This window comes from Colobus angolensis, unplaced genomic scaffold (assembly GCF_000951035.1).
Source record: "Colobus angolensis palliatus isolate OR3802 unplaced genomic scaffold, Cang.pa_1.0 Scaffold33, whole genome shotgun sequence".
NCBI lineage: Eukaryota > Metazoa > Chordata > Mammalia > Primates > Cercopithecidae > Colobus > Colobus angolensis.
This window is the reverse complement of record NW_012116599.1, coordinates 7,358,432-7,370,910: the sequence shown is the minus strand read 5'-3', so window position 1 is coordinate 7,370,910 and position 12,479 is coordinate 7,358,432. Positions and strand designations below refer to the sequence as shown.

General features: G+C 39.0%; 1 protein-coding gene across 2 annotated transcripts in view; it reads right to left on the bottom strand.

Moving 5' to 3' along the window:
- Positions 1 to 12,479, bottom strand: part of DAW1 (dynein assembly factor with WDR repeat domains 1) — a 58,861-nt gene that overhangs the window by 28,805 nt on the left and 17,577 nt on the right. For both annotated transcript variants that reach the window (XM_011951950.1, XM_011951951.1), the window contains 4 exons: positions 10,166 to 10,310; positions 8,821 to 8,879; positions 6,193 to 6,315; positions 195 to 294 (listed from right to left, as the gene is read on the bottom strand). In XM_011951950.1, coding sequence (XP_011807340.1) covers positions 195 to 294; positions 6,193 to 6,315; positions 8,821 to 8,879; positions 10,166 to 10,310 — 427 coding nt within the window. The remainder of the gene's footprint in view (positions 1 to 194; positions 295 to 6,192; positions 6,316 to 8,820; positions 8,880 to 10,165; positions 10,311 to 12,479) is intronic.

Sequence of the window (12,479 nt, the reverse complement as noted above, 5' to 3'; positions counted from 1 at the left end):
TTTATAGAATCTGCAAGATATTAACTAGAGCAATTTTTAAATTGTATTGGTACCACCATATAAATATAGGCAGACTAAAAACATGGGGTAGAATTTGAAAACTAATTATAAAAGTAGCTACACTACTTTTATAATAGAATCCTAAAAAGAAACAGCAACATAAAATATAATAATAAATTCTTAAATATACTCACTATTTCTGCTGTATGACCCCTGAAGGTATGGTAACATTCTCCTGTTTCTACACTCCAGAGTTTGCAAGTTTTGTCAAAGGACCCAGTGGCAATTTTGTCACTAGGATTTAAAAGAAATGTGGAATATTTTTAAAAAGACACGTTATATAATAAACTGAACTAAGATAAGAGATGTTAATACATGAGTAAAAAGTTCACTTCTAAAGCTATAAGCAATCTTAAATTTGTTTCAGTGGATAATAAAAGTCTAATTTTTGAGTGGTATCAATTTACACATTTAATTTCAAAGGTTTCAAAGTTATAGGTATGTTTGTTTGGGATTATAACAATTTTTTTTATTATACTTTAAGTTCTAGGGTACATGTGCACAACGTGCAGGTTTGTTACATATGTATACTTGTGCCATGTTGGTGTGCTGCACCCATCAACTCGTCAGCACCCATCAACTCATCATTTACATCAGGTATAACTCCCAATGCCATCCCTCCCCCCTGCCCCCTCCTCATAATAGGCCCTGGTGTGTGATGTTCCCCTGCCAGAGTCCAAGTGATCTCATTGTTCAATTCCCACCTATGAGTGAGAACATGCAGTGTTTGGTTTGCTGTTCTTGCGATAGTTTGCTGAGAATGATGGTTTCCAGCTGCATCCATGTCCCTACAAAGGACACGAACTCATCCATTTTTATGGCTGCATAGTATTCCATGGTGTATATGTGCCACATTTTCTTAATCCAGTCTGTCACTGATGGACATTTGGGTTGATTCCAAGTCTTTGCTATTGTGAATAGTGCCACAGTAAACATACATGTGCATGTGTCTTTATAGCAGCATGATTTATAATCCTTTGGGTATATACCCAGTAATGGGATGGCTGGGTCATATGGTATTTCTAGTTCTAGGTCCTTGAGGAATCGTCATACTGTTTTCCACAATGGTTGAACCAGTTTACAGGGATTATAACAATTTTTAAAATGAGTTTAATGAATGTAGCAAAAGGTTTAGAAAATTACTTACAAATTAAAATAAATAACGTATAGTATGAACTGTGTAAACATAGAAAAATTCTGTTAATAAGTATATGGAAAAGAATAACATTGAATGTAAAAGAAAAATGAAAAAAGATAAATCCCATTAAAAATATGGTTAATAAGGTTTTGAGAATTTAGACAGTGCTTGTCCTCTTAAGGAAATAATGCCTGTATTATTCCAGCTGTAAGAGGGCTTAGAAAGGAAATACAAAGACTTCAGTGACTTTCAACTAAGAGGCTTCTCATATTGACTGAGGGGCAGGGCTGTCGTCATCATCCAACAAGCAAGAGTAGATTGCCCTGTTTGGCCTTTGATCTTGGAACTAAAACCTTTCCTTTTAACCCTGGCTTACATCTGTCTTTTATACCAGTTCTTCAAGATGTTCACTCAATTGGATTATCATTTACAGCACAAGCTCATTTTCCCAAAGTGTAAGAGATCTCACCACCCAACACATATATCCTAAAGCAGACTAGAAATTTATATTTATCCAGACTAACATTGATGCCTTGATTCTCTCCCTTGTCCCAGGACACCCATATTTCTGTAGTGTCTACGTGGTCTCTCAGACTAAAGCAAAGTGGCACCCTCTTTGTCAATGATCGAAGGGCAGCTTGTACTGGCAAACACTCACCCACCCAAAGCTTCCTAACAGCGTATCTGACCAGGCTTTCTCCTCTGGCATCCAGCCCAGGGCATTTTACTTCAGCTGCTGATGTCTTCCAATATGTGCTCAAGATAAGCTCAAAGCCTTGCACTTTTTTTTTTTTCTTTTTTTGAGACAGAATTTTATTCTGTTGCCCAAGCTAGAATTCAGTGGTGCAATCTCAGCTCACTGCAACCTCAACCTCCAGAGCTCAAGCAATCCTCCCACCTGAGTAGCTGGGACTACAGGTACATGTCACCATGCTTGGCTAATATTTTTTATTTTTTTGGAGAAATGAGGTCTCATTATGTACCATCTTTATCAGTTCCCTCAATTTTTTTTCACCGTTCTTGCCCCTCAAACATATGAGTCTGGAGTTGTTGTTTCTTGACTGATATCTACTCTATCACCAACTGTTCTCTACATCCACATGACACCACGTTATAGAAGATATCTTATTGGGAGAACCTGCTCCCAATGTTTAACGTGGGTTCTTTTCTATTTCCTAAGTGTCTCAGCTGGGTTGAGAAATAAAGGGAAAGAGCACAAGAGAGAGAAATTTAAAGCTGGGTGTCCGGGGGAGACATCACATGTTGGCAGGATCCGTGATGTTCCCCGAGCCATAAAACCAGCAAGTTTTTATTAGCAATTTTCAAAACGGGAGGGAGTGCACAACTAGGGTGTGGGTCACAGGGATCACATACTTCACAAGGTAAGAAAATACCACAAAGCAAATGGAGGCAGGGTGAGATCACAGGACCACCAGATGAGGTGAAATTAAAATTGCTAATGAAGTTTCGGGCATGCATTGTCATTGATAACATCTTATCAGGAAACAGGGTTTGAGAGCGGATAACCTGTCTGACCACAATGTATTAGATGGGAATTTTTCCATCCTAGTAAGCCTGGGAGCACTATAGGAGACCAGAGTTATTGCATCCCATCGGCTTCGACCATAAAAGACAGGACGCCTTAAAAAGGGGCTGTCTATAAGCCTACCTTCAGGGCGCATTCTCTTTCTCAGGGATGTTCCTTGCTGAGAAAAAGAATTCAGCAATATTTCTTCTATTTGCTTATGAAAGAGGAGGAATATAACTCTGTTTCCGACCAGCTCACCGGCGGCCAGTTCAAAGTTACCTCTCTTGTTCCCTGAACATCGCTGTTATCCTGTTCTTTTTTAAAGATGCCCAGATTTCACATTCAAACACACATGCTCTACAAACAATTTGTGCAGTTGACACAATCACAGGGTCCTGAGACGACATTCATCCTCCTCAGTTTACAAAGAAAATGATGAGCTTAAGAGATTAAAGTAAAGACAGGCATAGGAAATCACAAGGATATTCATCGGGTAAGTGATAAGTGTCCATGAAATCTTCACAATGTATGTTCAGAGATTACAGTAAAGACAGGTGTAAGAAATTATAAAAGTATTAATTTGGGGAACTAATAAACGTCCATGAAATCTTCACAATTTATGTTCTTCTGCCGCGGCTTCAGCCGGTCCCTCCATTCAGGGTCCCTGACTTCCCACAACGATATCTCTCATGTCAATGTGTTTGAGAATTACTGTATTGAATCAAAGCTTACACCTGCCCTAAGGGATAAAGCAGATAAACAGGAAATTTGGTTGAAGTTTTTTTTATTCTCTCTCTCTCTAATATATACACACACACACACACACGCGCGCACACACACACTCCCTCTTATTCTTTGGTGATTGTGTTGAATTCATGCTACCGAAACCCCAGTGACCCCAAAGTGCAATGAGAAACACTGCATTCATGCATACATGAATCATCAGGCGAGGATAACTGATTGGATGAGGGGGTTTTTCATCAGGGGCTCTTGGTAGAATTCAGTTGAAGGGTCAAAAAGTATCCCTCACCTCTCCAACAAGAGAAAACATCATTCTCAGATAGACACCCAAACACGTCACGTTTGTTACGTAGAATATTAAAGGATATGGCGTTATGTTACAGAGAATATCCTTTAAATAGCATTGCAATGAAAGTAGGAATTATACCAGAAGTAAAATAGTGTCATTTATAATTTCAATAAAATCTTTATCTTTTCATAAGCTGGTGTAATAAGGTATTGTAAAAACTGTCATTCTCTGGAATATAAAAATTCATAGATCAAAGTTAAACTTTCTAAAACTTAATTGGAATGTTTAATCATTTTAATGTACCAATTTAAGTTTGGTGTCATCACAATTAACATGTTTTGAAAGGGTATTACATTTTTTACAGATATTATATGGGCAACCTAGATATCAAGTTTTTAAACTATAGTATAAAATGTCTATTCCAAGTGTACCAAATTTTTATGAAATTCCTCTATTCTTTCTGCCCCTACCCCGGCAATGAGCGTATTACTTTATCACAAGTGTATTGTCGCATCTGCATCCTAAATGACCTCCTTGTGTCCTGTTTCTTCTCACATCCAAATCCTCTGACCTCTTCTCTCTGCCAGAGCTATCCTTCTATTTAAAACATCACTTTCATTGTTCCACTTTTTGTTCCTAAACCCTTGATGGCAACTCAGTCCTACAGGACAGAGTTTAAACTCCACTGAATGCTCTGACCTCACACACTTCTGTTTCTCAACATGAAATGCTCACTGCAGGGACTGGCCACTGAGTGTGCCTGATGAATCCCCTCCTTGAAACACTGAGCTGCTGAGGTCTCTTTGCTCCGTGTGTCCTCTCCACTGCTCACCACCTTCATCCTTCTGGCTTCCGCTTTCGGCTCACACCATCTCTAAAGACTCTCACCAGGAGAAATCACAGCGATCTCTTCTCTTAATTGTTAAATCATGTACTGTTTTGTTCTAGTCATCATAACACTAGAGTAAATGAGCCACATTTATAGAACCAGCTTCATCTATGGAAACATTCATTTAGCATGTGCAATCATGAAAACATACATGCTTGTCTAAAAAATGTATACTCCACTAGATATAAATATATATTTGTTTGCCAATCTTTTCACAAGAGGGCACTGTCTTTCTTTGATTATGTGTCAGCTAAGTGGCGTTCACCATTTGTCTTTCAGAAATGTTATCAGACCTCTACAATATCTAGTTTTCTTTTCTTGCAAATGGAATGAGAACTTAAAGAACTTAAACATATGTGCAGAACAATCTGAGTGCAGAATTTTTCTAGATTTTGACAGTATGCTTTCCAATTGAACATTGATCTCAGCCACAACTTCATTTAGTTGTGAAACAATTTTTCAAAGATTTGCCTTATCTGTGCTTCCCTAGAAAAGACCAGGTTTCTTTTCCACTCATGTTTTATTAGTTTATGTAATATTTAGTTAAATTACATGTTATGTTACACAATTACAATTGAAAGCACAACCAACATAAGCACATTGGTTGACAAATACAACTAACTCTTGATCAGTTTAGAGCCTAACCAGTGGGAGGAGAATGCCCATTCCAGTGGGTATCTTCATTGCTACAGATGCTCAGGGTGCCGTGGGAATCAGCAGTGTGTCGTGAGGAAGAATAGAGGACACTGGGTAATCTCCTGTCAATTACCTAGAGGTTGGTTAAAAAATACTTCTGTTGTACTTGGTACTGTTATTTAGCATGTTGGCATGTTGCCACACACGTTTTTTTCCTGCCTGGCAAGACTGTAAATTAACTTCTAAATGAAGTAAACCATGCTGTGTATATATGTCACATTCCCCCAGAGGCACCAGCCCAGAGCTGTGAACATCAACACGCACTGCCTGTTGGAACTTCCAAGGGTTGAGAGTCAAGTCTTGCCTGAGCACTTGAACCTTGTATTCTTTTTCTTTTTTTCTTTTTTCCTTTTTTGTCAGAGTCTCACTCTGTTGCCCAGGCTGGAGTGCAATGGTGCAATCTCAGCTCACTGCAACCTCCACCTCCTGGGTTCAAGTGATTCTCCTGCCTCAGCCTCCCAAGTAGCTGGGACTACAGGCACCCGCCATCATACAGTACATACATTAGCCCAGCTAATTTTTGAATTTTTAGTAGAGATGGAGTTTCACCACGTTGGCCAGGCTGGTCTCAAACTCCTGAGCTCAAGTGACCCACCACCTCGGCCTCCCAAAGTACTGGGATTACAGGCAAGAGCCACCGTGCCTGGACTTAAACCTTGTATTCTGTATGAGGATAGTGATAGGTAACCCAAAGACCCCTTTAAGCATTGAAGGAGGTATTTAAAAGGCTTCCAAAGCACATATCAAGCACTCAGTCAGTTTAGACCTCTTGTCTGCTTCCCTTTCTCTCCAAGCAGATGGAGGGATGAATAAATGAATTAATGAACAAATACGTGAAAGGATGAACACACCCATAAGGATTGTTGAATGCGATGGCATAAACCACATTTCTGTGGCCCTCCAGGGTGTTCAGCTCCTCTCCAGACGCAGTGTCCCAGAGCTTGCACGTCCGATCGTAGCTTCCTGTGATAAAGCTAACATAAGGAATATAAACGTGTTGCAGGGAAGAATGGCAGTGTGTTAATAAACACTTCATGTTTTACCTGCAGGATAATAACTCTATTTATTATGCTGTTTGTTTGTTTGTTTAAATAAACTCTATTTATTATGCTGTTTGTTTGTTATTATGCTGTTTGTTTGAAGTCTCGCTCTGTCACTCAGACTGGAGTGAAATGGCATGATCTCGGCTCACTGCAACCTCTGCCTCCCAGGTTCAAGCGATTCTCCTGCCTCAGCCTCCTGAGTAGCTGGGATGACAGGTACCCGCCACCATGCCTGGCTATATTTTTGTGCCTGTTTTTAGTAGAGATGGGGTTTCACCATGTTGGCCAGGCTGGTCTTGAACTACTGACCTCAGGTGACCTGCCTGTCTCAGCCTCCCAAAGTGCTGGGGTTATGGGTGTGACACACCACGCCTGGCCTATTATGCTTTTTACAATGGAAATCATGTGTGTAGAATAAAAAGTTAAATTGAGAACAATATGTAAATTGTGATATATTCCATTGTTCCACCCCCACCCCCACCCCACCCCCGAGACAGAGTCTTGCTCTGTTGCCCAGGCTGGAGTGCAGTGGCGTGATCTCAGCTCACTGCAACCTCTGCCTCCCGAGTTCAAGCAATTCTCCTGCCTCAGCCTCTTGAATAGCTGGGATTAGAGACACACCACCATGCCTGTCTAATTTTTATTTTTATTTTTAGTAGAGATGGGGTTTCACCATGTTGGCCAGGCTGGTCTCCAACTCCTGACCTCATGATCTGCCCACCTCGGCCTCCCAAAGTGCTGGGATTACAGGTGTGCACCACCACACCCGGTCTATATTCTGTTTAATAAACGAATGATTCCTTTAACATTCTCCTACAGGAATAGTGAGTCGAGTATAATGTAAAATAGCAGCATCTTAATCATTCCTTCAATATTCAATTAGGAAAGAGACTTTCTTTTTAAAATATCTCTGAAATCAAAATATTGCTTCAAAAGTATAACAAAAATATATTTCCCCAGCACAGAAAACAATCCACAAAATTGAAAAGCCAGTCTGAATGTCAAGTGGTAACAAGAAAAGGTGAAGAAAAGTCTAATAGCAAAACTCAACTCAACAGGCAGGTTGACAAGACAAGGTATCTTTGATTTCTCCTAGGTATTTTCCTTCTACCATCTTCTCCCACAGACTTTCTCTACCTTTGGATAGATGCAAACTCACATTTGCAACTATACACATATATACTATAGATACTTTTATGGGTTGAAATATAAGCCCTCTAAATTTATATGTTGAAGTCCTAATCCCCCAGAACCTTGGAATATGAATTTATTTGGAAATAAGGTCATTGCAGATATAATTATTAACAGTTAAGTTAGGGCCAGGAGCGGTGGCTCACGCCTGTAATCTCAGTGCTTTGGGAGGCCAAGGCAGGCAGATCACCTGAGGTCAGGTGTTCGAGACCAGCCTGACCAACATGGAGAAACCCCGTCTCTGCTAAAAATACAAGAAATTAGCTGGGCGTGGTGGCAGGCTACTGTAATCCCAGCTACTCAGGAGACTGAGGCAGGAGAAGCGCTTGAACCTGGCAGCTGGAGGTTGCAGTGAACCAAGATCACGCCATTGCACTCCAGCCTAAGCAACAAGAGTGAAACTCCCTCTAAAAAAATAAAAGAGTTAGTTAAATTAGGATGAGATCATGCCGCAGTAGGGTGGGCCCTAATTCAATATGTCCATGTAAGAACGGGCCATATAGACACAGACACGCACAAGGAAAGCCATGTGAAGATGAGAGCAGAGCTCAGGGTGATGCTTCTCCACATCAAAGATGGCCAGCAAACCACCAGAAGCTACAGGAACTGTGGAACAGCTTCTTTCCCATGGCCTCAGAAGGAACTGACCCTGACGACACCTTGACCTCTGAACTCTAACCTCCATAACTGTGACACAATAAATTTTGGTTGTGTAAGCCACTCAGTTTGTGCTACTTTATTAGGGAAGCCCTAGCAAACTGCTTATTGCATGTCTATTTTATGTTTATTTTATGTCTGTAGGTCAAGAGGAGGCTTCTCCCTCGTCTCTGCTACCTAGCACGTCAGCTCCCAAGCTGATCACAGCCATGCTCTCAATAGAGACTTGAAGCTGCTGTTCACCATACCCCAAATCACTGATCTAGATGGAAAATGCCTGCTCTGAATAGACTGATCACAGCCAATCAAGTTAGATATGAGGCCACCCTGCCCGACTCATTCCTGAGTTGAGTTCTTCACAAGCCACATTTGCTGAGAACCCAATATGCCTCCCATTCACCATGGCATGAATATGACAGAAAACTCAGATTAGAATAGTGGGAAAAAGGGCTTATATTTCTCCTCAATATCCGAGAGGGTACTGAAATCAGAAAAATGAATATACTATGTACTTAGCAAACTGGAATCTTTGATAAACACAGAAATTTGTTTCATTGCTAAAAATTAGATATAAAAAGAGAATCTTACCATGAGCCCGATTTGTTAAGTGCAACATTAGTCAGTGGCAATATATGTGCTTTGAGAACCTTCAGTGAAAGAAAACACCATTTTTTAGACTCAAGCCAAATTAAATTTAATTTGTTGGTTATAACTTCAAACCAATGAAGACATTCAATTTTGTCTTAATTATACATCAGATTTACCTTTAGACAGTGCTGTGTGGCATCTTATTGATACCACTAAGTGTTACCAATTAGTGCTATGTGGTATCTTATTGATAGCACTAATTGGTAACATTTTCTTTTACATATGGCACATGGTTTGTACATATATATAGACTGGGTATATAGGCAATACACTAAATATGTTTCAATAAAGATTTGACAATGTATTATTACTTTATGAATCCTGAAGCTCCTTTAGAGTCAGAATATGTCTTCTTTATCTTTCAATCCCTACAACATCTAACACACAGTGAATGTTACATGAATATTTGTTGAACGCATATACATAGACTGGACAGTCTATTAAGAGTGATTGGCTGGGCTGGGACAGTCCAAGTTATGTCTGTTACCAAAATGTAACTATTAATAGCATGTACTTTCACTATCAAAAATATTCCCTTTGGAGAATAAATTATGAGACAAGCTTGTTATATAGCTCATATTTGAAATTAAACAGTGCCACCTGCTGGACAAAGAAATGTTACAAGACTATAACATCTCTTCCAGAAACAAATGCCTGGATATTTTGTATCAGGTGACTATGTAACTAATAATTATATTTTATTATCATAATTATATTTAAATCATAAAAGATAAAAGCAGTATAATATGAGGTAATTCTAAGATAATGACAAAGGAAAATTAAAAGCTTTTCTTGAAGTACTAAATGACTATATTTGCTATATTTAATCATCAAAAAAACTATTTAAAAAGCATATTTACATCACATTAAAATTATATGTCATACAAATAAATAATTTACTGAAATATGGTTTAGTTCACATGAAAGTAGAAAATATGAAATGTTGATTTGTCATAAAACACAACTTCTTAATGTTACTTTAACTAGAAAAAAGCTTTACTTATTCCATAACTTCAAACTATCTTAATAATAATAACCCTTTAAATTTATCCTTATGTGAGGAGCTGATATCTTTATTTAACCTCTCAAGAAATAAGTGTTTTGGATTTCACTCGTTCATTTAACAAATAATTATTGGGACAATCTTAGCAAACATGTGAGACACTACAGTCAATCACTGACATGCATTTTTCATGGAAAAAATATTTTTAGAGATAGAAAAACAAATAAAGTATCAATCATTTCACTGAAATTCTTCTATCTGATGTTTTTGTAAATCCATTACCTTAAAAAGATAGAATGTATGATTGCTGTGCTGGCCAAGTTTCTCTTGTAACCTCTGTATCAAAAGTTTGACTTGCTCTGTTCGTGAAGCTGTGATTAGAGGTTCTGCCTTCTGGATTTCTTCTACTAAAGCACTGACATCAGTACTGAAATTCACCCAAAAAAAAGTTTCTTTTATTTTATGTCAAAATTTGCATATATCTTTATTACATGAAGAATTGATTGTATTGTTTCATGAAGCACACTTATAAAATGTCAAAAACATCATTATCTTTCACAAGAGATGCTGGGGGGGGGGAATCACATAAGTCAGTAAATAGATGATGGCAGGAAAGCAAGAAGCTTAGAATTTCTAAAACACATTTTTCCAAAGCTAAAGCTTGTTTCATGGAGGCTGTGCCAAGAGTGTAATGTTCTCACCTAGTGTCGTGGTTTGAATGTTTGCGTCCCCTTTAAAATTCATGCTGAAACATGTTCACCAGTGTCACAGCATTAAGACGTGGGGCCTGAATAGGTAATTAAGTCACAATGGTGGCGCCCTCCCGAATGGGATTGGATGCCCTGATAACAAGGTTTGACAAAGAGAATTCATCCCTTTTGCCCTTCTGCCCTCTGCCATGTGAAGACACAGCATCAAGATGCCATCCTGGAAGCAGAGTGCTGCCCTCACCAGACGCCAAACCTGTGGGGGCCTTGATCTTGGACTTCCCAGACAGAACTGTGAGAAATAAATAATCCTGTCTCAGGTCTTTTTTGTTACAGCAGCACAAAACGAATGAAGACACCTAGGAAGGCCTAGTCTGTACTAGTTCTGAACAGGAGCTCTTTTTCCTTCTTTCCTGTCTCTTTTGAATGAACATGTATTGACTGTTCCCAGCATCATACTTTTCACTTTACACATGTTCTCTTATTTAATCCTGTAACAATTTGCTAGTGTAATGCTTTTATCGTAATTATTTTAGAGATGAAGAAACTGAGGTTCAGAATGATTTGATTTAAAATATTTTTAGGAAAAGAGAAAAATGCCTAATCCATAAATTTAAAGAATCATAAGACTAATATTAATATTTATTATGGACTAAAATATTATTTCCCTGAAAGATAACTGGTCTGAAAAATATACAGATAGATTCAAATTTCCTCTAGCATTCAAATAATTCACAGAAATTCTGAAAATGTTGCTGGTACAGAATAATATTTGTTCAAAAAAGGTTTCAATGTATATACACCATGAAGCATCCAAAATAGAGCCATTTCACAAGTCCTGTCACACACGTGTCTAGAAGATGCACTATGCAGGTTCCCCCACCTTTAAGAAAGAACTCAGGCCCAGCGTCAGGGTTGGAGCTTGTTGCCTGACAGCTTCTAGCTGCAGCTCTTTCAGGCTGCACCTTGGCATTTCAGGCCAGGGCTGCCTGTTCTCTTGTGGCTCTCCGTCCACCGCTGAGCAGGGGCAGAGCAAGAGCCTGGCCGTTTCTCCCTGTGAGGCATTCCTCTAGCTGGCAAGTTTTGCTCCTGAGCTCCTCCAGATTGGCAGAGATTCTGTTGTCCCGCCTCCTTTATCAAGGTCAGATGGCTCCTCCTGCCTGATACTGCTTCTGCTTCATGCCCTGGACTGTCACAAGTGTCACTGCCCAATAAACCTTTGACTCACCCACCTCTGTCTCAGTATCCACTTCCCATGAATGTGGCCCCTGATAAGTATCCCCCTCTTCACCCCATCAACAAACATTAAGCTCCAGTTTTGTGCAAGGCACTGAGCTAGAACCTGCTCATTCAATTGACATTTATTGAGTTGGTACTATTGCTTTAGCACTGGGTGTGTAAAAGATATGGTCCCAGCTCTCAAGAAACCTAATCTATTAGAGTAAGAGTGAATATTTTGAACAAAAATGAACCAGGGACCGTCCATAATAATGACTTGGATAAACCCTGAGATATTCCATCGTCAAAAAGATAATTAATTTCATAAGAATTAAAAGGGTAAAAATGCTCCTTTGAAAAGTTTTCAATAACTTGTATAAAACAGATTTCCTTGCAAGATCCAAATGAACCAGATAACCTAAACACTCCAACCCTTTAGGATTTTCATGCAATACTTCCAGCATGTCATCTACGGTGCCAGTGTTTTTACAGGCACAATACTTCCAGATTCTTGCAAAAACTAGAAATAAAATTCATACTTTTTTGAGACATTTATTTACTTTCTCCTATCACCAAAAGGTCATGTTTATGAGTGGCTAACGCCTTACATCTCCTCAGGAAAGCATAGCACGACTGAGTGACTATAGCTAATATGAAGCCCTTCAAAGTGT